Source organism: Strix aluco, chromosome 4 (assembly GCF_031877795.1).
Source record: "Strix aluco isolate bStrAlu1 chromosome 4, bStrAlu1.hap1, whole genome shotgun sequence".
Taxonomy (NCBI): domain Eukaryota; kingdom Metazoa; phylum Chordata; class Aves; order Strigiformes; family Strigidae; genus Strix; species Strix aluco.
The window spans coordinates 36804339-36831969 of NC_133934.1; the positions used below are offsets into that span (position 1 = coordinate 36804339).

General features: G+C 43.4%; 2 protein-coding genes across 6 annotated transcripts in view; one reads left to right on the forward strand and one right to left on the reverse strand.

Moving 5' to 3' along the window:
* PRIMPOL (primase and DNA directed polymerase) overlaps positions 1 to 2991 on the reverse strand; it is a 21255-nt gene extending 18264 nt beyond the window's left edge. For both annotated transcript variants that reach the window (XM_074822742.1, XM_074822740.1), the window contains exons 1-2: positions 2866 to 2991; positions 2118 to 2340 (exon numbers count right to left, since the gene is read on the reverse strand). The gene's annotated coding sequence lies outside the window, so the exon portion shown is untranslated. The remainder of the gene's footprint in view (positions 1 to 2117; positions 2341 to 2865) is intronic.
* Positions 2959 to 17711, forward strand: CASP3 (caspase 3). 4 transcript variants are annotated; one of them, XM_074822745.1, is made up of 8 exons: positions 2959 to 3086; positions 8407 to 8559; positions 9814 to 9906; positions 12532 to 12656; positions 13160 to 13288; positions 15221 to 15396; positions 15883 to 16000; positions 16271 to 17711. In XM_074822745.1, exons 3-8 carry the CDS (start codon positions 9833 to 9835, stop codon positions 16495 to 16497), a joined length of 849 nt encoding a protein of 282 aa, XP_074678846.1. In that variant the 5' UTR covers positions 2959 to 3086; positions 8407 to 8559; positions 9814 to 9832; the 3' UTR covers positions 16498 to 17711. The 4 variants fall into 4 exon arrangements, with proteins under 4 accessions (XP_074678846.1, XP_074678850.1, XP_074678848.1 ...); XM_074822749.1 differs by lacking the exon at positions 2959 to 3086 and adding an exon at positions 3459 to 3526; XM_074822747.1 differs by lacking the exon at positions 2959 to 3086 and adding an exon at positions 3560 to 3806.
* Positions 17712 to 27631: the final 9920 nt, after the last annotated feature.

The following is a 27631-nucleotide window of genomic DNA, read 5'->3' on the forward strand; positions in this document are numbered from 1 at the left end:
TTAATTTCTTCTTTGGGAATGAAAAATGAAATTATAGACAGCAATCAGTGTTTCTCAGAAGCGCTAGCAGAACCTTCAGTTTCATTTTGATGCTGTTGGCTCTGTTGTAAATTAACTGGGTGCAAAAGACAGTCCCTAGATCAGCAGTTTCCCACAAGGTGACCATTAAAAAGAAGGGAAGCAAAGGAGAATTCCCATAATTCTCTACACATTTTAAATTTCCTAGTTAGATCAGGATATATTTTTGCAGAAACACAGTTGGGAGGATATCTGAACCTGGGATACAGTTGATGACCCTTACTTTAAACTGAGATCTATCACTGTTTTTGCAGTCCAAATATTCTCAGATTCTCAGCAGTCCAACATCAGGTCTTTTCAAGATAACTACAGCCCCTGTATCAACTATACCTCATACAACACATCTACTTCAAGCACATACAATTTACACTTACAGACTAGGTGTAACTCCAGACTAGCCTTCTGAGTTTACTGGGAAATGCCCACCTCATCTTCCTCTCTTCTATCCCACCAGAAGTAAAGGGAGTACTTATTTTTATTTTACTTGCCAGAAGGAAATTTTGTCACCAACATGTTTGGCCTGCAGTGTTTTTTGACTCAGCAGAATGACTGCATGAAGACCCTGGGAAAATAAATCTCCTGGGAGATGACTTAAAGAACTTGCTATTACATTTTCCCCTTTGGATGGAAGACTACTTCTTTTTTTAGTTATGAGGCCAGTGGACATCTGGTATTTTTATACCTTAGATGGCTTGGGGGTTTTTTGGTTTGTTTTGTTTGTTTTTTAAACGAATGGACTTGCCATCTCAGAAATGGCAATTTTCTCCCTTATGCTACAGGGAAAAGACAAATACAAATGCATGATTTCATATATGTCGCTACATTTTAGCAAAACAACAACAACAAAAAAAATGCAAACAAAACAAACATGCTCAAAAATGGGGTAATGACTTTAAATTGAAAGGGGGTAAATTTAGATTAGATGTAAGGATGAAGTTCTTGACGGTGTGAGGGTGGTGAGACACTGGACAGGCTGCCCAGAGAAATTGTTGCTGCCCCCTCCCTGGCAGTGTTCAAGGCCAGGTTGGACGGGGCTTTGAGCAACCTGGTCTAGTGGAAGGTGTCCCTGTCCATGGCAGGGTGGTTGGAACTAGATGATCTTTAGTCCTTTCCAACTCAAACCATCCTATAACTCTATGAAAAATCTGTAACAATTATGACAAAACACACTATCCACACCTGCTGAGAAATGAAGCTTAGACATGCAAATCAACCGCTGCTCAAAACAACATGATTACATTTGTTTCCTGGCCAGTGTGTATCATGCAGCACAGTTCTATGGCAGAATCCATGCTCCTCAACACTTATTAGTGATGAAGTTTTCTCCCAGCTACTGCTTCAGCCTTAGAAGAACATATTAAATTTAATAACTTTCCCCCTAGTGCTAAATTTCTTAACATTAATGAAAATTAGCTTAGTTACCCTTACGTTGAGCTGAACTGACAAACACTACTCATCTTCCTTCAGCAGTAACAAGGAGCATCAAATTTTCATCTTGCGCTCTTAACAGAAGTAGCTTCTACAATTAAGATTTGAGGAATTTTGTGTAAAATGCAGGATATTACACTTGATGATAAGACCTCAAAAAGAAGGCTACTGACTGTTGGGAGAAGCTGGAAAACTAAGTTTCTAATGTTAAACTTACTCCGTCTCAGAATCACAGAATCATTCAGGTTGGAAAAGACCCTTGGGATCATCAAGTCCAACCATCAGCCCTACTCTACAATGTTCTCCCCTGCACCATATCCCCCAACATCTCATCTAAACGACCCTTAAACACATCCAGGGATGGTGACTCCACCACCTCCCTGGGCAGCCTATTCCACTGTCTGACCACTCTTTCTGTGAAAAATTTTTTCCTAATGTCCAGTCTGAACCTCCCCTGTTGCAGTTTAAAGCCATTCCCTCTTTTTCTATCATCAATTACCTGTGAGAAGAGACCAGCACCAACCTCTCTACAATGCCCTTTCACGTAGTTGTAGAGAGTGATGAGGTCTCCTCGCACTAAAGGCCAATCTACAGATATGAAACTAACTGACCTGAAAGTTGATGATGAAGCTGAAACTAGCCCTCAGCCTCAGCTGTTGCATAAGGCTGAACAGCAGGACGCCAGTAGGCAGGTATATTCAGATGGCATTTGTTGATCGGCTGTGCGATTTCCAAGCTTTCATCCTGCAGCAGTGGGAGATAAACCCCGCCGTAAGTGGAAGGTCCTGCTCTGATACAGTCCAGTCCATCCGTGTTTATGTAGCTCACTAAAACCTGAAAGATAGCCTCTCCTTGGGTAATCATCCCCACAAATTACTTAAAACGGCGATTATCTTTATCAACCACCATTCTGTCAGAAAGGTACATTTTTTCCAGCACACGGCGGCACTAAAGCAGCAGGGCTTGGGGTACACACAGTCCAACCCAGCAGCACTAAACGCAACGCGCCGCTCCGGGGCGGCTCGAACAGGCCCGGCACTCAAACCCGCCCAAGGCCCGCGTGGGGCAATCGGGGCGCGGCTCCAGCGCAAGGCCGCGGGTGCTCGCGTTTCCCCATGGGACAGAGCGCACCGAGGGGCCCGGCCCGCCGCTGCAAGCCCCGCGCTAGGAAGAGGGGGACGGGGGGCCGTCACGGCACCGTGAGGCCGGCGGGGAGACGAGGGCAGGCGGGCGCCCCGCGCGTCTCCTCAGCCAGGGCGCTGGGCTCGGCCTCACGCCGCATCCCCTCAGGGCCGTGAGCTGCCTCACACGGCGGGAGAGCGCCGCGGGGCGGAGGAGGGGGACATGGGAAAGACTCACCGCCACAGCCCAGCGCTGCCGCCCTTGGCGTTTGAACTGCGCGTCGTTGGGGCGGGCTCCCCCGCCCTGCGCGGGGAGGAGCCAGAGGGGCCGCCCGGCGGTTGCCTACCCCCGGGGCCCTGACTCCTTCCTTCCTTCCCTCCCTCCCTCCCTCCTTGCCGAGCCGCGGCGAGCCCTGGGGAAGGCAGGTCGGAGCGCGGCGCCGGTGCAGCGGGCGGAGGGTAGGGCCGGCGGGCGGCGGCGGGGGGGAGGTGCCGGGCTGCGGGCGCGACGGCGTGGCCGAACAAAGCGGGGGGGGGGTGGGGTGGGTAGGGCTGGCCAGCACCCGCCCGCGGCCGGGCTGCGGCTCCGCGGGGCCACGGTCCGGTGGGGCTGGCCGCCCGCGCCTCTCCCGCAGGGAGCCGGCTGAGGGGAACGGGAGCTGCCCCACACCTGGGCCGGGGGGGAGCCGCGTCTGGCCCGGGGCGGGCCCGTCTCAGCGCGCCGCCTGCCCGCTACCCTGGCTGCCCGCGGGGCTCCTGCCACGGCAGGGCCGGTGGGGCGGTGGGCTGGGGGGGCGGGTGTCCCCGCTCCGGGCGCGGTGGGGGGAGACCGGCCGCGGTGCCGTCCCAGTGCTCGCCGCTTCCCCCGCCCCGGAGGGAGAGCACGGGGGGCTTAGCCTGTAAGTTATCTTAGTTACTCAGAAGCTTAATGCAGACTGCTTGCTAATTTAAGCCTGTTTTTGTGTAGAAGCCGACTAAACAAAAGAAAAAGGGGAGGAAAAAAAAAAGAAAAAACTGCTTTAATTTTAAACTACTTTCTGGTGTCCCTCCTGTAGACTGTTAGCTAACTGGAAACAGGGCCTTAAACTGCATTTGGATCTACCAAAATAAAGCTTTGCATACAGCGGGTTAAACCTCATCCGGAAAACGGCTCTGCAGCGACCTGGCTGCTAACAAAGAGTGAGTGTGCGACGGCTGAGAGGCATCACCCCAGGCTGAGGGTCACAGCGGTGCGGACGGTCGCCTCCACTGCACTGATCCTGCCAGGGCGGGGGAAGGCATGCCTGAGGCCCTCACAGACGCCGTGACTAACTTTTTGTAGCATGTAGAAGGCCCTGTCCAAGGTGTTGTCAGTCTGGTCTCTGCTAGGTTGAAGGATAGTGTGCTGGTAATCTAATCTTTTACCCTCTAGCTGGTAATTCTCTTCTTTAATTATTTGCTTCTTGTCAGTTGGTAGGTTTGAAAGTAACACACCTTGCCCTTAATAGCCTTGTCAGGCTCCTTACTATTTGTTGCAGTGGTGATGTGGTTACTAAGTACAGGTGAAAGAATAAGGAAGGGTCCCACCTACTCTCAGAATAAATTCAGGTTTTGCTGATTTTGCAGATTAATGCTGACTAAGTAAAAGTTTGTTTGCTTTTGGAACATCAGAGTGCTGGCCCAGTGTCAGTGCTTTCCACCAACCACATCCAGACCAAAAGGAATGTGGAGGGCTGTCACAATATTTGCATGCTTCCATCAGTGGTAGCAGTATTTAACAAGGGGATAATGCCACACAGAAAATTTGATGGTATAGTTCAAATGTTTTTATTTTTTTCATACAGTCAGCTTCTATATTTTCCTTCCTTTATTAATTAGATAATTACTGGTTATCATTATATATTGTAGAATGAAAAACTTAATTTGCATGTCTGCATTAGTATTGCAATGTGCCATGTATATATTTATGTACATAAAATACGTTCTTTGAATGCTTGACATCTTCTCTTGCAGTCATGTGAGGTGGAAAACTGCCCTCTTCTAATCTTTAAGGACATGTTTTACAATACTGGTTTCTGTTTTGGACATGTATTTTAATTCTGCTACAATCATTGCTTTGTAGCAGCTGACATACTGAACATGTGTTGTCTTGTCTCCTGTGGTTTGCATATTTCAAGATACAGTTGGTAACTAGACACAATTCAGTTATTTGCTTCCTTCTCTGTCTGAGAAGCTTTGGTATTATTTTATCACAATATTTCTATTGTTGGATCACAATTCAAATAAATACTGCTTTAAAAAGAAACCTGATGGTTCTTATGGCAGTGGTGATATGTGATGATGTGAATTTATTTTCATTAGGTCCAGGCAGAATAAGTAAATCCAGGCTGGAATGGAGTAAAAACATTGTTTTATTTATTATTTTCCTATCAAAAGAAAAGCATTGGATCAATGCTTGCTGAGCATAGTTTTGGACCTTTTTGAACCACTTTATTTTTTACTACTCAGTACCTGTAAATGTCATTGTAGCATCATCTTTATATTCACTATCTCTGTCTCATAGGGTTTTTCAAAAACTTTGTATTTTTTTCAGATAAAATATTATAAAATAAATTTCCTAAAACCTACAGAACATATTCTACTAGATTAGAAAAATGCTGTTGCTCATTTCAGCTACTTGTTTTTTAAGTTTCCTTACAGTTGAAAGCTCATCTTACCTAAGCTTTCAGAGAAAAGAGTATCAAGGAGCAGAATAACAATTTTTGATTAAATTCTTACTTCATTGTCCTGATTTTTATCCCCTGTCCCTAACGGCATGAGATCATCCTCTACAGGGAATGTATTCTGCTTGACATGTGCATTCTGCTTGACAGAACATGACATCATTGCATTACCTAAACCAAGATGAGGCAATTCTTAGTAGTCTGTTAGAATCAGCACCGTCCTCCAGAGAGCGTTGCTATTACCCTGACTAGTGCTTTAGAGCAGAAAACATGCTGCCGATTAAAACGTGCATTTGAGTGCCTAGCAACAAAACAGATACCTTTGTGGATGTCTTTTGTTCTTTAAAGAAGTGCAGGTGACTTGGTGCTTTAAGGTGCTCAGAAATTGATGGATCTTAAAGGTCAGTTACAGATTCTATTCTGAAGATAAAGCATCTGTATTTTTAAATACTAAGGTATTATATACAGTTTTTCTTCACTATCTCTCTTGCTTCTGTAAACACTCTTAGACAAGCTCCAGCTGTGATGCAGTAGAGTGCAGTAAGCTCTAACACTTCATTAAACAATTCAAACTATAAGCTGTCAGCTAGGCTTGCATAGGCTTTAGTAAGAAGTATTTTTATGATACAGTATTAAAAAATGTGGCTTACATTTTTCAGAAACAAAGTACTGTAGTTCATTGTAATTGTAGGTTTTGCTAACTGCTACTTCAAAATTCGTTGTTTCTTTGGTGTTGGATCAAGGAAAGCAGTGTTTGAGTTTTAAGGTTGCAGAAGGGTCAAGGAGATAAGTCTTTATTTAAGGTCACTGAAATGCTGAAGGTCTCTCTTACTGCTTGTAGCATGCTTTAACATTTGTCTTATAGAAGCATTCAGTGGTCCCAGTCTGTTAGGGCTCCAGTTTGCCTACTAAGTCTGCTGCTGTTCACCAGTGTTATTCCCACCAGTTTACTAAAAACCAGTCCCTAATGGGATGCAACAGTTTGGTTGGAGCACACCTGGTGTGAACCCAAGGCAGCCTAATGATTCCAAGGTCTCATCTGTTGGCCAGAGGGTTGGTAGCTTTCCCTGTACTTTAGCTGAATTTTTCTCTAAGTAGTTATTGGTAGCCCAGGCTGGCTCATATGAGAGACAGGAGGTGACCACAGCTCACGTAGGCACGTGTTTACTGGTTTACACTAGCTGGCTCATGTACTTGCAGCGCTGGCACTGCGGATCTTCACAGTGCCAGACAGCTGGGATAAACACCTGGGCTTTTAGCAGAAGTTGAATTCCACGCTGACATGGCTACACTGCTCTCAGCACGCCTGCTGACTAGTTTCAATAATGGAGTTGGTATGTGATACTGTGGGTTTTTTAGATGGTGTGGTTCTTCATTACTGTTGGCAGACAAAGAACAAACAAGATAGAAAGTTAACTTTTCCCTGTCTCTCCTATTAATCCCAGCCACAGTGAAGGGTTTGGTTGTGCTTCTGCAGAAGAATGAACAGCATGAGTTGCATCAAAATTATGGGTCAGTCTGGTTGAATATTTTCTTACAAAATAAAGTTTTGTTCAAAAGTGTCAGGCTAAGAGCTCAGGAAAGCTGGGAACCAAAGCCAGGGATGATTGTGGTAGGGACAGGGTTGAAAGAGGCATAGAAACTCCTGGAAGCTGGGCTCTGCTGGGGCAGGGGCACTTCTAGTATTCTTGTCAATGAAAGCCATTCTTTCCACCTCCCAGGGATCAGGAGCTCTGCTTTTCAGTTACAGCTGAGTGGACACACCAATTGTCACTCTAGACTAGATTTTGTTGTGGCCCTGGTTTGAGTGACTGGTGGGGTTTTTTGGTAGCAGGGGAAGAGGCTACAGTAGTGGCCCCCTGTGAGAAGCTTCTCAAAGCTCCCCCGGCTCCACATTGGACCCGCCTTTGCACCAAGGCCGCACCAATTAGCAATGGTAGCTGTGCCTCTGCGATAACGTATTTAAGAAGGGGAACCTGGGAGGAGCGGTGAGGACATGTTGAGAGGAGAACATCTGTGTGAACACCGAGGTCAGTGAAAGAAAGGAGCAGTGGGGGAGGTGCACCAGAGCAGAGACCCCCCTGTATCCCATGGTGAGAAGGCAGGACCACCCCCCCTGCCACCCATGGAGGTCTACAGTGGAGCAGATACCAATTTGCAGCCTGTGGGGGGCCCCACACCAACCCACGGGTGCCGGGACCCCATGGGAAGAAGGCCCTGCTGTTGTAGCTCAGTGCTGGGAGGATTGTAACACGTGGGGGTGACCCACACACCCATGGAAGTGACTCATGTCAGAGAGCTTATGAAAGACTATCTCCTGTGAGAGGAGGACCGTGGTGGAGCAGGGGAGGAATGCCAGAAGTTCTACCCCTCCCGAGGTGGAAAAAGTGGCGGGGCTGACTGCGCCCCCCATTCCCTTCCCCCTGTGCCATTGGAGTGGAGAAGGTAGAGATATCGGGAGCAAAGTTGAGCCCGTAAAGAAGGGAGGGATGGGGGAAGGTGTTTTCAAGATGTGGTAATGCTTCTCATGGTCCTACTGTCTGTTACATGTTGTTGTTGTTGTTAGTGTCTGTATTAAATTTTATGTTTGTTTTTTCTTCCTCTAATGAGTCTGTCTTTTGCCTGTACCTTAAAGGATGAGATCATCCCTCTCTGTCCTTATCTCAAGTTCCTGGGCCTCTTGCTTCCCTCCTTCCCAGCACTAGGGGAGAAGGGGGGAGTGAGTGGCTGTGTGGTGCTCAGTTGCCCTCTGAGCGCAAACCATGACAGTTGTTAATGCTAATGCCCCCTGCTCAGTGATAAAGCATAGGGTTGGGACACTGTCATGCCACAGGTCTTAGGTACTTGAATTACCCTTTGGAAGTGTTTGTCTTTTTTCACATAGGGAACTTCTACGGAATTAGACTTTGAAGTTAGTATGAATGAATCCAGATCATGGTGCTAGGCAGGCAAGTTCAGCATCATAGTTGTAGTTCCTGACCCATGATACTGTCTTTAAAGTGAGTTTCTAAAATATAAAGCAATCACGTATTTTAGAAAATCAAGCTTATTTGATACTTTTGTAATTTGGTTTTCAGGAAATTTCCTGTGTGCTGCTATTTTATATGATACAGCTCTCAAGTCTGGAATAATTTTATGAGCAAGAAGACTTCTTAATTACATCAGTGCTCCAAGATACAAAGAAATAGTATTCAGAGTAACCTGGACGACCTTTTGAAGTCACTAAAAATGTAAGTAAATGTCTTTTAAGAAACAAGGAAAGAGAGTTATATATACCCAGATTAGTGCTTCTGATGCATCGGTAATTGTTTCCACAGAAAATAGATATTCATGTGTACTAGCTAGAGTACAGATATGAAGTTTAAGAGGTAATATAATATGATGGTGTAGGATGGCAAATATAGTTTGCCGCCAAAGAACCTAAGTCTTAAATAAGAATCTTCATCATATCTGACCAGCAAATCTTACTACTTGGTCTGGTTATTTATACATCCCTACTTACCATAAATATACCTGCTAAGTAAGTTTCTTTAAAATTCTTGTCTCGTAGTGCCTTGTTTGTTTCTTGAGGTCAAAGCACTTATTTCATTTATAAGCACTTATTACTTTGTCCTATCTGGCAATTTAACTTTATGATGCTTAATCCTTTTCTGAATCCTGAGTTAAAGGTAACTTGTGGTAATGTGTTCCATGAGTATACACAAGAGTAATTGGGAGGGAGGTTTAATGCTTTTAAATTGATTTCTGGCTTGGTATCAATCATCATTTCTTGTCCTGTGTTCTGATTGAAAGTAAATAGCAGCCCATAGCATAGAGTTCATTTCATCAACTCTTTAAAGTTACATTGTTGTGGTTTTCTGTTATTTATATTGCAGTTGCCTTCACATACCCCAGTTAGGGTTGGATGCAGTGATGTTTCATTTGAAACGGAATGCAGAGAAATTATTTATTTCTCTAATCTTCTATGCTAGTCTTTGCACATATCCAATAACTTGTATTGCTTGGGTTTGGATCTCAATTTCTGTATTAGTCAGATGGAAGGATCCATATATGACATGATAGTCATAATATTAAAATGCTACTAATGCATGTAGGGACATTACAATATTTTAAAGATTGTTTTTAATTTGTTTGTCTCTTATCCTGCTTTTTGTAGGCATTTTCAATGATTAAGTCACAGGGATCTGCAGACTATTTTTCCTAGAGTTGTTTTAGAATGCAATAATTTAGAAAAATATTTTATGTTGTTCTTTCAAATATAAGATATGTAGGGATTACTCAGAAATTATATTTTTTGCCTACCAATACTAATACTCCTAGCCTAGTTATTCTGTGTGAATATCCCCTTCTAACATTCCTGTTTTCTCTAAAAAAATGTTCTCTGATTGTGTAAGGCTTTAAGGAAACCTGACAAAAATTAAGCATTCTGAAGGTATTATTTCATATGAAAATTAACTGTCATATATTTCTATTATGTTTTCAAGCTGATAACTGAGAGCCATAATGGCAGCCACGGGAGATGGACCACATTCAGGGGAAGATCTGGCAGATGCAAAATCTATTCCTGCTTCCAAAGGGTAAGTGAAATGCTGTTGGTTTAAGTCTTCAATTTAAGTCTTGCAGAATCTTGTGCTGTAACACAAAGTGAGAGCCATGGAAGAAATAATGCCAAAATGAAAAGTTTCAATTATGGTTAATTATAATAATCATAAACAACTACTAGAGTTGTTGTACTGAGTTTGAAAACATACAGTCTCTGACAGAACAGGCCACGTGTATGTACAGGAAACTAAAATGCAAAACATTTGAGGTGCACTTAGACTTGGCTTACAGTATTATCAAGTGGTTAGCTGTTCTTGAAAAGAGACTTCTCTGTCTCACCCTGGGCTAAATGATCACCTCTTTCCTTGAGCTGCTTCTAGACTGAAGCAGCTGAACCTGTGGCAGTCAGTTCAGCTGCTTGAGCTGACCTGCTCTAGGGTTATATGCGTGGAAGCACAAGTGTAAGGGGAATTTACAGGGGTAGGAGGGGGGAAACGCAGGCTTGTTCTTCCTGATGACAGCTAGTTATTAGGCTGGTATAGCACTATCATCAGATTATGCTCTCTCTGGGAACTTAATTTGTTTCTGAAGTCATTCTCTTCAGTATTTCAATGAAAATTAATTTAAAAGCATTACAGAATTTTTATTTGTAGAATACAATAGCGGGCCTGAATCTTGTAACCACTTACCCATGTACTTAAATGAGAAAATCTATACTAACTTCAGCATATATGGACTGACTAAAATTGGCAGCCATTGCAGAGTCATGAGTGGTGGTGTATCACAGAATCGTCTAGGTTGGAAAAGACCTTGAAGATCATCTAGTCCAACCATTAACCTAACATTGACAGTTCCCAACTACACCATATCCCTAAGCACTAAGTCGACCCGACTCTTAAACACCTCCAGGGATGGGGACTCCACCACCTCCCTGGGCAGCCCATTCCAATGCCTAACAACCTGTTCTGTAAAGAAATGCTTCCTAATATCCAGTCTAAACCTTCCCTGGTGCAACTTGAGGCCATTATCTCTTGTCCTATCACTTTTTACTTGGTTAAAGAGACTCATGCCCAGCTCTCTGCAACCTCCTTTCAGGTAGTTGTAGAGGGCGATGAGGTCTCCCCTCAGCCTCCTCTTCTCCAGACTAAACAACCCCAGTTCCCTCAGCCGCTCCTCGTACGACATGTGCTCCAGACCCTTCACCAGCTTCGTTGCCCTTCTCTGGACACGCTCGAGTCATTCAATGTCCTTTTTGTAGTGAGGGGCCCAAAACTGAACACAGTAATCGAGGTGCGGCCTCACCAGTGTTGAGTACAGGGGTAAGATCACTTCCCTGTCCCTGCTGGCCACGCTATTTCTATTACAGGCCAGGATGCCATTGGCCTTCTTGGCCACCTGGGCACACTGCTGGCTCATGTTCAGTTGGCTGTCAATCAACATCCCCAGGTCCCTCTCTGACTGGCAGCTCTCCAGCCACTCCTCCCCAAGCCTGTAGCTGCTGCTGGGGGTTGTTGTGGCTGAAGTGCAGCACCCGACATTTGGCCTTATTGAAACTCCTACAGTTGGCCTTAGCCCATCGCTCCAGCCTGTCCAGGTCTCTCTGCAGAGCCTCCCTACCCTCGAGCAGATCAACACTCCCACCCAACTGGGTGTCATCTGCAAACTTACTGAGGGTGCACTCAATCCCCTCATCTAGATCATCAATAAAGATGTTAAACAGGAATGGCCCCAAAACCGAGCCCTGGGGGACACCACTCATGACCGGCCACCAACTGGATTTAACTCCATTCACCACAACTCTTTGGGCCCAGCCATCCAGCCAGTTTTTTACCCAGCAAAGCGTGTGATCATCCAAGCTTCAAGCAGCCAGTTTTGCCAGGAGAATGCTGTGGGAAACGGTGTCAAAGGCCTTACTGAAGTCAAGGTAGACAACCTTGTCTTGTAGTTGGTGTGCTCATTAAGGCAGAATTACAGCTGCATATAGAGTCTTGGTCTTTCTAGGTTTTGAATGCTTACTTGTGAAAATTCAATGGTAAAATAACTTTTAGTTAGAATTCAGAGTAGATTTACTATCTTGGAGCTGATCGTGCCTCCAGGTACATAGCTTTCAAAAGGTGATAGTAAAAAAACCCAACTGATTTCTTATTGATATAATAATTTGTTTCCTTAAACTGATTTTTCATATTCTCCTGTGCAGAGGCATTATCATTTTAGACACAGTTCTTCCTTGATTCTTTAAATTTTAAGCTTGTTACAGGTTGCACGGAAGATTACTACAAGTACAAATGAACCTCCACTTTTTTAAAATTATTTGTCTATGTGCACATTTTACCGAACTCGAAACAAAAGTTTTATTTGGGAGCATAACTATACAAAGTAGTTTTATTTATTTTAACCTCTGGGCAAGTACAGTCTTCACTGGTCTTAAATCAGATCTACCAACTGATTTCACAGACATAACTTAGAATCACAGAATGGTTTGGGTTGGAAGGGACCTTCCAACCTCTTGGGTTGCTGCGGGAACTTCTAGAGGACAAGTAGCAAACCTTTCCAGTTTCATTGTTTTTTCTAAAATAACTGTATTTTATTATTATTTTGAATTATTTTGAAACTAGAGAAGAGTGATCAGAACACCTAAAGTTTGTCTGATTTCTATACAGAAAGAACCTACCTGCTAGCAAGTCTATGGACTCTGGAATTCTGCCAGACTACAGTTACAGAATGGACTATCCAGAGATGGGGGAATGTGTAATAATAAACAACAAAAACTTCCACAGACAGACTGGTACCACTTTCAAATGTTAAAGTTTTTTCCTTAATTTAGATAAACTAGTGACATGTATTATTCTTCAAAATTAAATATGCAGACTAATTTTGATTGCAATCTAAAATTAAGTGGTTTGAATGGGTGTGATTCATTTCAGTGCATTCTTCCAAATATACATAGAGGGAACATGTCAGGATATAGCAGTAATGGGGAGAAAAATTGATAGGCAGTAAAAGTCCATCTTACCTTTTAGTCATGATTTTTGTTTTGCAGATGAAATCCTTTTTTATGTCTTTAGATAGGTAGATATAAGAAGAAGGAGTAGATAAATATACAGTATAGGTACAGAGAGAGGGAGATGATGTGCATATGTAACAGTGCAATGTTTTTTCTGTTAAAGTGTGTCTGGAATAATGGAATAATATTTCAGACTGTTACAGATATAAGTGAGAAAATAATATGGCTCAATCATACCGTGCCATCTATATCATATAAAAAATTATACATTTCTCTTCTGATAGGGATGTTACCCCGTTCGGGTACAGATGCAGATGCTGCAAGTGTCAGAGAAGTTTTTATGAAGCTGGGATATAAAATAAAGATCAACAATGATCTTTCAAGCGGGGACATTTTTAAGCTATTGAAAAATGGTAAGTAATATAATGATCAGTGAGTGTATTAAATCAGCTGCTGTTTCCAAATACATCTCTAGCCCTCACATCTCTTCTTCCATGGTTCTTTTAGATGATATTTCACACCTACCGGTGGTTTATTACTAAGGATGGCATGGCATGTACATCATAGTTTCTATGTTTGTTCATCTTTGCTATCTCTCCATCTTTTGTGCCATGACTGTTGTCTCTGTATCCTTTCTCATATAAAGAAGGCTGGAAAAAAGGCTGAAACTTAAATGCGGACTGATTTATATTCTGACCCTGGGATCACTGAAGCTCTGTGAGTTGGAAAGAAACCTGCTTAATTGAGTAGAGGAGTTCTGGGCTATATGCTTAGTGGTGTGGCCCAAGAGGCGTTCTGATCCAGAGGGGGGTTCTGATTGAGGGACCAGAACTGCAAGTGTGTGGACTGGAATTATATCGTTTCTTCTAGAGAAAGAACTCGTGTTTTGTTTGACTTGTGAAACAAAACACCCTTCTGTCAAGTTGAGAGCTTTATACTGCTGTTTGTGCTAGTCCTGCTTTGTTTGGACTTGGCTACATCTAGACCAGTAAATTAAATGATGCATGGAGGTATCTGTAGCCCTGGAAAACAGTTTCTTCTAGTTAACTGTTGGAAAGTTCTCTGGCATGCTAGTGCTCTCCCAGACTGTTCCAGGTCACAGTTCCACAGTAAAAGTGTTCCTGGGATTATTCCCAACAGCCAGTTAGCCTGCAGCAATCCTGTTTGGTCTTTTTTTTTTTTTTTTTAATGTGTTTGCTAACATATATGTAGGTTCTTTAGTGCCAGTTAACGTTTATGCCAGAGAATGCTCCCGGGCATGGATAATTCATTAGTATAGTTGCAGCCTGTCTGTTGACAGTAGCTGAAAGTGGAAACGCCTGTGTCTTACCTGTGGTATAAGGCCTCCAAATAGACAGTCTAAGCTACAGACTGCAGCCTAACCAGAGATTCCCAAAAAAACAGCCTTTCCTGACTCTTCTAGATGCAGTGTTTGTCCGTAGATTGTAGAAATACTTGAATGTGCATTGCTTGAGAAAAATCTAAATAGTTCAGTTTTTCCAGAAAAGAAATTCAGTGTTTTGGCAAGCTTTAAACAGAAGACTTCAGCTTTTGAGACGGTTACACTTTTCATCTACAAAATCTTGCACCTTCTTGAGTTTCCCACTGAGAATTCTTTTAAATGATGTTTGTATCTTTTCATATATTTAAAAGAATTGTCTTGGTCCTCAAGTACAATCCCTGCAATGTCAGACAACAAAAGACATCAGAGAATATCTGTTCTATGCTCTTTGCATACCACAAGATGGAAAAAAAAAAAAATCTACAGACACTTTATATGAACCTTAAATGTCTTTCAGTACAAAATTCAGAGGCTTGAAAAATCTTTCTAGACCTTACTACAGGCCAAGAGTGAGATAGAGAAGGGTAATGCTAGTACCTAGGTCCCTGCAGCAGCAACAATTTTCATGCTTCATTCAGTTCCTGTGGAATCCAAGTAGCTGAAGCATCTCTGATTAGAAAGAGAGGCAGAACTTCCCCATCCTTTCCCAAAACTCAGAACTTCCCATTAGTCCAGTCCCAGATCATGAGACTCTTGGTCATTACTGCATGAGCAAAGTGTACCATTCAGACACTGTGGGAACACCCTCTTTGTCTCCTCACAGTGTTCCTGGCTCAGTTCTGTGGCCATGTCTTAGAATGGGTAGGGTTGGCCTTTATTTTGGGGGTTTCTGTGTCCAGCCTGCTTCAGTAAGTTAGGCTGGCTCCTTTTGTTCAGAAGTGAAAGCTGGTTGGAAGTTTCTAAACATGAGAATTAGAAGACTTCTGTCACATAGGAAGCATCAAATATTCAAAGCTTTTAGCATATGCAAGAAGTTAAGATAATTCTCTTTTTTTCTTTCAAGTTTCTGAAGAAGATCACAGCAAGCGAAGCAGTTTTGTTTGTGTGTTGCTAAGCCATGGTGATGAAGGATTAATCTATGGTACAGATGGCCCTCTTGAACTGAAAGCACTAACAAGCCTTTTCAGAGGTGACAGGTGCAGAAGTTTAGCAGGAAAACCCAAGCTCTTTTTCATTCAGGTGATGTACAGCTGAACAATGATCATCAAATCAGCTGGATACTTAACAAAAATATTGTTTCCCATTAATTATTAGTGCAAAAAAGTTAATTATTTCTAAAATTGATTTAAATGGATTCTCTTCAGGTCTAAAAGTGATACAGCCTGCCCTATTAGGTAGGCAGTATTTGTAATAGCTGAGGCTGCATTCTATGGATTGAGTAAAATCTTTCTGAACACTGTTCAATATTTTAGTGTGTTTCTGAATGAACTTTTGAATGAATATCTATCTTAACCAAACTGTGTAGGTGATTTAAATAAATGCTAGTTACTTTTCTTCTGAGCCTGTCTAATGGAAATGTGATATATAAATTCTTGTTATTTTTGCAGTTTTTTAATTGGGATATTATTGTCTTTAAAACAGGAAAAAAAAAATCAGTATTCTGCTCATGATCACTGCCTTTCTTTATTTTTTATTTTATTTTCCATTCTTTTTCCCACTAAATAGGCTTGTAGAGGGACAGAATTGGATTCTGGTATTGAGGCAGACAGTGGATCAGAAGAAACAATGTGCCAAAAAATACCCGTAGAAGCAGACTTCCTGTATGCATATTCTACTGCTCCAGGTGAGAGACTTGCAAAGCAGATCATTTTCCTGCCTTTTGATTTTCTACCTACTTAAAGTTCTCTTAGATTAGAAAAGATGAGAGGATTATAAAAATCTTTTGAGTTGGAATTTGGAGAGTTGATAAAATCTGTATTTAGTTAGTGGTTTTGAGTTTTTATTTTAAAATGTGGATTTCTATTGGAAACAATGCATTGTTCCCCTAATTGCTATCCTGTCCTGTATCAGAGGCTGCTACATCTGATCAGTTTGACATCTCTTTCTTCCACAGGCTATTACTCCTGGAGGAATTCAGCTGAAGGCTCCTGGTTTATTCAGTCATTGTGTAAAATGCTGAAGGAACATGCAAGGAAACTTGAACTCATGCAGATTTTAACTCGTGTAAATCGCAGAGTGGCAGAGTATGAGTCCTGCTCAACTCGGCAGGATTTTAATGCAAAGAAACAGATTCCGTGCATTGTCTCTATGCTCACCAAAGAATTTTACTTCCCTTGCTAAAAGAATTTTTCCGTTCATGTTTTTATCTGTAATTTATATGCAATGTGAGTATGGAATACCACTTTTAAATCTGAATTACTGTTCACTACTGTGTGTGGCATAATGAACTGTCTCAAAGTTAGATATGTCCATTATTAGAAGTAAAACATAGTATGGCTATGTTAGAAATGCAAATTTGAGTAGCTGAAGCACAGGCAAATTTGAAAGTAGTGGTGCTCCGACTATCTTGAAAAATTAGGAAGAGGAGGCTGAAGAAAGATCAGATCACTTATCAGATCTATCTGGTGCTACATTTCGCTTTGAAGGGGTAGAGAAGAGAAACAGTTCTTGTAAATAGGTTCATTTCATATCTTTGCCAGTAGGAAGAAGATTCAGGATGTGATATGTTTAGTAATGATGGTAATATGATAGTGGTGGTGTCATACATTTCTTCTTAACTCAAGTTCTTAAAGTTTAGGTTATAAATAACCTAAACTGTTTTTATAACTTAGGGCATAAACGGTGGAAAACAGCCATTTCATTTTTTACATACAATTAGGAAGCACCTTTAGAATACAGTCCAATTTTTCCTGATCATTTTATAACATTTTGTATGGAATCTTAGGTAAAGCAATCACATCAACATGGTATCTGTTTCAAAATAAATTTTGTATTCTGACCTTGAAGCTGAGTGACTAAGGGACCAGTCTTGCAGAATTCCTTTTCCTGCAGCTCCTTAAGTGGGGGAGCTGTTGAGGCATATTTTGGGCTATAAGAATCAGTGCAAAAAGAAGTCTACATTCTGATTAGTCTGCTTTCCTCTTTCTGGCCATAAATAAAAGTGGGTTTCCTTTGTGCTGTGTGCATACCACATTTAATCTGTGTGGAAACCTAGATTTGTGGTACTGGAGAAATTTCACTTCTTAACTCTAACTCAAATTGATATTAATTACATGACTTTAGCCAAAATATGCTAACAAATAGTAAATTTATATTTCTTGACTCTGAATTTTGTGGAACAGGCTTTTACAAAATTGTAAAACATTTTTATTGATGTTTCAGCTTGTGGCAGTGTTTTTGAGAGGAAGACAGAATGGTAAATGACTATAGGGTGCTTACAAAACAAGACTTAAAACTCTTTAAATTGTGTAGCATAAACAATGTTAGCAAATTGATGGTCACTTCCAGAGGCATCTGGGGTTTTTTTTAAATTAAATACTGTTTCCTAAATTATATCATGCTTTCCTACGTGTATTATTTGTTAAAGATCTGATAGCTTTTGCAAATTGATTTTAACTTCAATTATGTCCCTTTTTCTCAAAATACTACTTTCCCTTTCCTTCTCTATCTGCCTTACATCTAAAGTTGAAAAGAAGCTGCTTTAAAGCATTGTATACTGTATAGTCAGGTAATAAGAGTAGTGACTGAGACATGGGAAATGCAGGTTCAAAAGTTATGCACAGGAGGCAATTTTAAACATTGTAGATGAGTTCTCTGTGACTGCCTGCTGAATAGGAGGTATCTTGTCTCTCTCGTAGAAATGTTTTGTAACTGATTGAAACTTTAGTTCCAGGCAGACTAATTACCCACATGCTTCTGTTAAAAAACTAAATAGGCCCCTGTTAAATGCAGCTAAAAATAGCATTTACAAAAACCTATATGTAGGTTTCTTCATGTAGGTTGTGAATTAGAACAAGCAGCTGCACAGTTATATGTTGTAAATGACTGACAGGACTTCTGTTAATCTGCTTCAAAGTAATTGGGAATAGGAATGTTCCGTGAATTCTTAGTTATTTTGTGGTGAAAAAGTCCTGTCATGGAGTTTGCTCTTCCCTTGGATTTAATAGGTTCTGGTCTTGATCCTTCTTGGTCTTTTAAAGGAAAAATGATTCTACAACTTTTCCAATAGTCTTTAAAATGGAGCAAAACAAAATCAAAGCTAAGCTGTGATGAGTAACGAGTCATTTAGGAAGACGTAGAGGTACAGCTTAGGGAAAGAGGTAATATTCCCATCAGTCCTTTCCTCTCAGGACAACAGCTGTGTTTTACTCCAAGTCAGTAAATTCCTTCACAGTGCCAGGAGGGCTTCTGGGTATTCCTAGCTGAGGACTGGTGTTCCAGTTAGTGGGACTTGTGGGTAGAGACAGAGCCTCTTGGAGAAGGGAGAGCGAGAGGTGAGAACGTCCTTGAATGCTCACTCGGTTTGGCAAGGAGGTCTGACTAGAGCTGGTGAGCTGAGCATGAGATCAGTAATTGGGAAAATGTGATCTAGTCTAAAGGTTGAATTTGGCGAAGAGGTAGTGGAATGGAAGATTGTAATAGTCAGCTTTTCAGAAAGACATGAGGAAAATAGGACAACTTAAATGGTTGTCTTGTAGGGTGATGCTCAGTGTGTGAGGACCACACAGAAATAGATGAAGGCCATAGTATAGAGACGCAATTGCCAGTTAATCATTGCTATGGGTTTTGACTGGGTAAATCACAGAAAATTTGGAGATTAAGGTAGAGGAGTGGAAGCAACGTGAAAGGAGGGATTGCATGATGTAATGAGAAAGAGAAAGCTGCTTTAGTTTGAAGCTAAAGGAGAAAGCAACAGGTGATATATGCTAAAAACCTGGCAGGAAGCACATGTCAGTTTTACAGCAGGCTCCACTGGTAAAGGGGCAGTTGAACTATCTTTTTTTGTTGGGTTATGTGATGAAAGCTTGTCTGCACACCCACAAAGGTGCACAGAAAGACAAGGGCAGGAGGGGAAGCTTAAATAATACCCTGACCTGCAGGGCTACTCCCAGGCACATGGCGGGAGCCATCAGCCCATCAGTGGCTCATCTCCACAAGCCCAGACTTGCACAGGAGCACAAATTAAGGACTTGTAGGCAGGGACGGGCACCCTGTGTGGGCTCCTCCCAGGGCTGTCCCAGGAGACCCTCAGCCCCAGGACCCAGGTGTGAAACCCATCAATGTGAGTCAATGCAGGAGCACCTTTCATGTCATGGTGGGGCACATCATGGGTTGCAGGGGAAGAGTGTTGGGGGATTGCACAAGATTTATTGTGGGATGTTTAGGGAAAGAACCAAAGGCAGGGAAAGAGGTGGATTTAGATGATTTGGGGAGGACCAACTGGGGAAAATAGAGGTGTAAGGGGTAAAAAGGGCTGGTCACACATAAGTAATTTCCTGGTCAGTATGCTTGTCTGGCCATGCCCTGAGCCTGACCAGCACAGTCTGTCCTGACTTCTTACTAAATTCTGGTTTAACTTCCTGAGTGGGGGGCTCTGCTCTGCGTGTGTATGTGACAGGGCCAAGTGCCACCAGCTGGAGTCAGAACACAGGTCAGAGCACTGGTGTCTCTGTGGCACAGTGACTGGAGTGACCTGATTTATGGGCCAGCAACAGGAGTAGCACCTTGGGTCACAGTGGCTCATGTGCCCATGATGCCAGCACCTGGAGCAAGCACAGATCTGGGTTCCAGCAGCTGGGCTGGGACCATGGGCTGAAAGGCCTGTGCACCAGTGACCAGGGAGACCCAAGTGGGTGTGACCAAGTGCCAGCCCCAGGGGTGGGACCAAGGGCCAGAACCCTGTGCCTGTGGTGCAGCACCTGGAGCAGGGGTTGGGTGTACAAGGGAGTGTGTGAGCACCAGTGAGGATCGAGCCAGGCAGGAGGTGAAGGGGCCTCAGAGCCAGTGGTGGTGGGATGTCTACAGGCAAGGCTGCAGGAGGAGCTGGCTATTGTGGGGGACCAGGAGAGTCCTGGCCATCTCCGTGCCTGCATGTCTCTACATGAGTGAGATAGCTGGAGTGAGGTTGTGGCCTCGAGGGCTTGTATGTTCAGGTGCCAGCAACGGGGGAGACTGGGCTTCAGGGTCAGCTACAGGGCAGGCTGAATGTCTATATACATGTATGTTCCCACCCATGGACCCCCATTCTGCTCAGTCAGAGGGGAGCAGGATGAGGGTCTTGATGCTCTGTATTTGCATGGGTACTCTTGAGTGTCTGTGTTATCACTGTGTGTGATTACATACTGTTGTGGTTTGAATTCAGCCAGTAGCAAATTTCACATGGCCAGTTGTTGGGACAAAAGAAGAAATTTGTAGGTTGAATAAAAAAATTTAGTAACACTAATAGTAGTCCAGAACGGGTAAAATGCAGTAGCGGCTCATCAAGTGGCGACCGGTACAGGGCTCATCCCCAGCAGCAGTCTGACTGCATCAGAGAAGCCTGCCCTGCAGATCCAGAAACTGAAAACAAACCGCAGGCAAGAGAGCAGGTCTGCCTATATGCTGAGCGTGACATCACATGACATGGAATGCTCCAATGATCGATCAGGACCCAGCCCTTCAGCTGTGCTCCCTCTCAGTCCAAGGAAAGTTAACTCTATCCTGGCCAAAACCAGGACACAGTCATGTATATGTATGTGGTGTATATGTGTGCTCTGTGTGTGTGTGCCTACTGGAAACTCATCAGCCTTGCTACTGGTTGGACCTGGGGACATGGAGCTGCAGCACCCTTACCTCTCCTGGGCTGTTGGATATGGCCTGATACGTTTTTCTCCTAACATGTATCTTTGTGTATTTGGGAAGACATACTGTCCAACAAACTTCTGAAATGTGACTAAGACAACTGATTTTTCCAGAAGGGGAAGGAAATAAGTATGTTAAATATGGAGACCTTCACAGAGAACAATGGTGAAAGGCTGGGTGAAAACACTTGCATGAAAGTATTACACAGTTTTGAATATACTAACTGATGGGAACAACTCATCACTTCCCTGGGGAAGGCCTTCATGCCAAGGATGGCTGCAGTTTCCAAGCTGAGCTGGAACGCACACACCTGTGTTTTCACGTGAAGATATGTATATTTGCATAGCTAACTGGATCGTCAGTTAAATCATGTCCAAAAGGCTTTTGAAAAGTATTAAAAGTTAGTATTTTGCCGATTTGAAAAGCTACCAGAACCACAAACTTTTCATAAATCAATGACAAAGATGGCATAGGAGACACCTTAACAGCTTTTACTGTTTGCTTTTCTAGCAAAACTAAAAAAAAATTATTTTTTTTTTTTTAAATTTTAAATGCATTTGATGCTAAGCAATGTAAGGATGAAGAAAATAAAGACCTAGGCTGAAACTGGGGAGGCAATTCATGCTGCCTGGTTTATAACAGGTCAAGTGCTCCCTTCTGGCTAAGCAAATCCTTGCATTGAATGTAGCCAGTCTGCCCTCTCCCCACAACAACCTCTGAGAGTGCACATTTCAAATCTCATTTTGTTAAAAGAAAAAAAGGCGAGTCAAACACTGATGCTGGTAAATCCCACAGGAACAGTCTGTTCTTCAGAACAGAATCCACACTTTTGGTACTCTGCTCCATAACAGAAGAAAGCCCATGCAACTTACTCAAAATATAAATTTGGGATTGTTTAGCCTGGAGAAGAGCAAGCTCTGGGGACACCTTACTGCGGCTTTTCAATACTTAAAGGAGGCTTATAATAAATATGGGAACAGACTTTTTAGCAAGACCTGTTGAGATAGGACAAGGGGTAATGGTTTTAAACTAAAAGTAGGTAGACTCAGACTAGATTTAAGGAAGAAATTTTTTACAATGAGGGTGGTGAAGCACTGGGATAGACTGCCCAGAGAGGTGGTAGATGCCCCATCCCTGGAAACATTCAAGGTCAGACTGGACGGGTATCTGAACAACATGATCTACTTGAAGATGTCTCTGCTCATTGTAGGGGGGGTTGGACTAGATGACCTTTAAAGGACCCTTCCAACCTAAACTATTCTATGATGATATAGTTGTTAACAAGTTACTAGGTCCTTTTTCATACATAATGCATTTCTCTTGGAACAATATATGGTTTCTCCTTACATTTTAAACTAAATTGCTATATATTCATATGCAATTTATAATTCACATTTATTTATTTTCTGCTAAAGCCAGGCAGTATGTGCATGAAATCAGCTTTTAGAAATATTAACAGTATGAATAACAATGGATAAATTATAACAGTGACAGCAAAAGTCTTGTCTCCTCATATCCTATGAGGAATGCTACTCATTACCAGGAAAAACTACCTTTCAGCTCTATATTTCCACCTGCTAATGACTGCAGGCAGCAGGACAGTCACTGAAATCTGTTTTTTTGAGATAACAAGGTCAGAGATAAACTACTGCTTCATCACCACAGGGTGTCACTGCAGATAGCATAATAATCTCCAAAACTCACATTAATGAGGTATTTAAAACCAAAACCAAAAGCCTCCTGAATGAAGCAACCCTTTCACACCTCTCAGTGGTTGGTTGCTGTCTGTCAGCTTGAGTGTTTATTACATCCTGGGACTCGCATCCCAAAGTACATGAGAACATTGCATTGCTGCTTCCCGAGAAAACCTCCTTGTCTTTCTCATTGCATATCAGAGTAAACCAGAATCAGTTCATTTTGAGGCAAAAAGGGGTGTCTTTGTTGTCCTAGACCTACCCAGAGAACACTTCCAACTATGGAGCATCTCTCCCTGCAGATCCCTGCCATACCACTGATAGTCCTGTAATAAAAATAAAAAAACCCCACAGCAACCCCCAAAAAAGCTTCTGCCATACCTGTGGTGATGGTCTTTAAGCAGAAGGATGATGCAACAGCTTGCTTTGTCGGCATCATGAAAGGGGATTACTGGAAACAGAGAGAGGAAGTTCCCTTGTAAGCTCTTAAATTTTATTTTTATATCTTAAAAACAGAATTCTGAAGTTGGGATTTTTCTGGATAATCACAAAACAAAAAATTAAGACCTGACTTTTCCAACCAAACGAAACAATGGTTTTTTCTTGCTAGTGACCAAGATGTTCTGTCATAAAGACAGTCACATAATTAGAGCACTTCAAAAGGAAACAAGGTGCACAGCAGTCATTCTCCAAGAGTGTTTTTGTTTTGGACAAGATTTGTTTAGGCAAGATTTGGCATCGGATTCAATAGCTCACCACTGCTGCCCACAGTGTCAGAGAACCAGCAATGGTTCTCTGCCTCTGGCTGCTGTGCACAAGACCTAAATGTTTCTGCCTAGCTCAACATGGTGAGCTTCATAGGGACTTATCTAGTGAAATTCAATAGCATGCATGGGGTGTGTAGAAGATGAACCTAGATGATCTAATAAGTCCTCCTGGCTTCAAATTGTACATAGAAAGGGACCATGCAAAACCATCTCACTACCTCCGCAGGAGGACCAGGTAACAGTTTTTCCTGCATAGGCATAAAGCTATAGTAATATCTGAGTGATTTGAGATATCTGATGCAAAGATGTACCTATGGATGAAAGTATACTATCATAGTACTCCATGATGATTAAGAAAGTAGTGGTTCTATTTATTTAAGCACAAGATCTTTAAAGAGAGCAGTGGAAACAACCAGTACTGTCCAATTTACACTCTTCTATACAAAAACATGATTAATACTAAACGCTAACTTACAAGGGGATTTAATTTGTAGGATCCTTCTTAGCAGACACAAGCATTTCCTCTTTCTCTCCCCTGTCTACTTCTGGTACTAAAACCAGAACATTTTGGGTTCCCTTTTATGCCATTCAGCTAAAAGCAGCTTCCTCAAATGCACAGCCCGCACCTCTCCTGCATGATGCAATGCAAAAAGACTCGTTAAAGGCAGATGTAACCTTCTCTGGATAGAGCAGTTCTCCTGCAGAGCCCCTTCACCCTTCTTTGACTCCTCATCCTCAGCTGGTTCCCCATGCTCAGCTCTCTCACCTCGCCTCGACTGAGGCCATGAGCTTTCTGGGTGAAGGCTGACTTTCAGGTGATGGTGATGCTGCTGCTGCTGCAGGAGGTCCTGAGCCTGGACATGCACTCGGCGGACCATGGCTTCCTCCCCTGATGTCTGGTCCCATTGGCCAGACTGCTGGTAAGACTGGTGACCCCACTTGTGTCGCCTTCTCCATTCAGCCTGCCTGTTACTAATATTAAGACCTCATGGAGGCAATAAATAACTCCAAGTGAGCTGTGGTCTCTCTACCTTTTCAGGCTTGACATTTAAAGCAAACATAGGTTCATCCAAGAGTCCATAATTCTTGATTAACGTTTTTTTTTCCCAGGATAGGGTCTCTATAAGATTACATGACATTATTATGATAAAAATGTCTCCTGAGACCTATGGAAGATGGGAGAAGCCTCAGAAGAAGGAACCAGCTTTACCGAGTCTCCAGCAGCATGCTGGGAACTGGTACCACCTCTGCCTTATGCTTGGCAGTTGCTGCTTGCTGCAATGCTACTGAGTGAAAGCATCTAGGGGCAAAATGAAAACCACACTCTTCCCCCCCTTCCACTAGTCCCCATATTTTATGCCTGCAATCATCCCGGGGTCTGTATGTGATGTATAAGCCTCCCCGACTGGAACCCTGCTGTAGTGGGGCCTCCTGGTCCCACTGTAGACCAGCTCTAAGGGCCAGTGATGCACAGAGCTCAGTGGCCCACAGCACTCTGGGTTTCTGTAGGCAAGCCCAAAGAGTGGCACTGGCTTATTTTTGTAAGTCAGTCATGGAAAAAGAGTGGGGGTTTGGGTCATGCTGAAATCAGTTAAAAAACAACAGGTGGCTTAGCTGCCCAAAGCAACCTGGATCTGTGATGATGGCAGGAAAACAGACACCTACTGCTGAAACCCTGAGCAGCAGGGAGGGACAGGAGCCCAGTGAGCATTGTCACCTGTGCCTCCTGTCCCCAGCTGGGTGCTTCGAGGACTGTATCCCCTCGGGGCCAGACAAAGCCTGGGTGAGCTGGAGAGACCCTGCTGGGGTATATGGTACACAGGCTTGACCTGCTGAGGCATGTCAATGTAGGTACTTTTTGATCAGCTTTCCCCAAATGTACCTCTGCAGGAGGCAGTGGGGAGGGCAGGGGAAGAAAGAGGAGCAGCAGCAAGGTGGGAGACCTGAGAGAGAGGTGGCACCTCCAACTGCAGCCTTTAAATACCACCCAGCAGCTCTGGAAATGTCTCCAGGAGAGGAGGCTTTGCAGCAGTGTATCAGCCACTCCGAGTATTTTAACTTGGACGTTGACCTCAGGAATGTAATCAGAGAGCTGATTATAAATAGTTTGTGCAGTTGTTGATGAGATTAAAATGTGCTGCGGCAGGCGGTTGGAAGCGGAGGGTTACTCCAGTGTGTGCCTGGGATGCTGTATCCTCAGTCATCTATGGCTTCATGGCAAGCCTGAAAAAGGGAAGTGGCTAAAAAAATGCTCAGAAAATGGTCCCAGCAGGGGGGGAAGGAGGAAGCAGCCTGGCTTACAAAACATGGGGTGAGGGGCAAGGGGAAATGGGTCAGGGAGCAGAGAAAATTAAAGAGGAGGGAGGACAGTCGCTGTGAGGGATCAGAGTGTAGGCATGGGGTGGACTTACCTTAGAGCTAAAACACAAAAACATCCTGCAAGCAAAAAGACTAAATCAGAAAAACCCTAAAACCAGAGGAATGTCCTAAATAGTAGAACTAAAAACCTCCAGGTAAACCATTCGTGCTAATTTGTGTTCAGATAGCAGAGTGTGATGGAGCTTGGGAGAAAGAGAGGGAAAAGGAGGTGGGGAAGGGGAAGTGCAAGAGGTGGGTGACCCAGCAGGTCAGGTCTCTTGCTCTAGCCGAGAACTCCAGCAGCACTGTGAGATGGGCACAAAATGTCCCGAGGAACAGCCAGTTGTATCAGCCATGAGTTTCGGCAGGAGTTGCTGCCAGACCTGTGATGCCTCGGTAAGTGAAGGAAAGCTACTGCCTCCCGCAAAGCCCCAAACTTTACAACCTCAAACTCTTCAGAAGCAAAGGGTGGTGAAGGAAACAGCAGGCACGTCCAGTGGGGCAGGAAAAGGAGGTGAGGAGACGGTGCTGGGCAGTGTAGAAGGCAGCAGTATCAACCTGCTGTGGGGTTTTCTGCAGTTACTATGAAGAGTTTTAAGCAGAAATTGGAGAGATGCCAGGAGCTGTGCAGGATACTGCTTGAGAGCATCATCCAAATGTGGGTGGCAGCTGGGAAGAAAATGGAGGAGCGCTTGTTGGGCAATGGGGCAAAGATGGCTTTGGTTGACAATGGGGACCAGGAAAGGCCTTGAAAGCAAAGACAAGCAGGCTATGTCAGAAAACCATATTTGAAAGAGAACAGTAAGCAGCAGAGAGATTCAAGAGGAATGGGGCGATGACCAGTGGTGGGTGGGAAAGTCACCAGTACAGCCACCTCCAGGAAGCAGTCCGTGGGGAAAACCACGAGCGTGAGGCCCCAGCAAAGTATTGGGTGTGGCCAAGATGTGGAGCTCTTGAGCAAGAATTGTAGCTGTATGGTTGCCTAGGAAAGGCTGGGTCACCGGATCCTTCACAGGTAAGTGTCTAGGTAAGGCCAGCTCTGCCAGAGTCCCTCGTGGGCTGCTCCTACATTTGGAGAGGTGCTGAGGTGCCCCCATGCTGGTTCCCTGCCAGCTCACAGTGCAGGCAGATAGACAGATGGACCTGGAAGCTTTAGGTTTCTCTCTGTCCTGCCTCTGAGGACCACCTGGTTTTTAGTTTGACAGGAGAATGGTGCGGGAGCACAGGGTGGACCTGTCAGTCAGCAGCACAGGGGATGGAGTGGGGTTTGTGTCTGTGGATGAAGAAATCCCTGAAGAGAGGTGTGTCAGGACAAGAGGAGGAGATAAGTATAGAGCATCTCTCGTTCACTGCTGAAAGCTGGAGGATTTGGGAGAAAAACTGCTCATCTGCGTAATTCATAGGTGGGAGAATTTTGCTGAGAGAAGCAGCAAGAAAAATGTTGTGAAGGATTAAAAGGAGTGCTCTGGGAGATGCTACAAAACACATTATTCTCTCTCCCTTACTTCAAAACAAAGAAGTAGTTACCACCTTGTCCTGGTGATTGAAATGCATAGAGCAACTGAAGGATGTCTTATTACTGGCACCTGGGTGCATGCACAATGTGACAGCAGCAACTTTCACAGATGCCAAGCTCTACAAACCCATTTAAATCAATACAATATTCCCATTGAGCCTGTCTTCCCAAATTCTGGCTGGAGCTGTGTCCCTATGGCTGGATTTCAACATCCCCTGCTGTGAATTTTTAGGGTTTGGTGTTACCAGGTTGGTAACATTGCAGGAGGCAGAATGTAAAGCAATCCATTACCTAAAGGT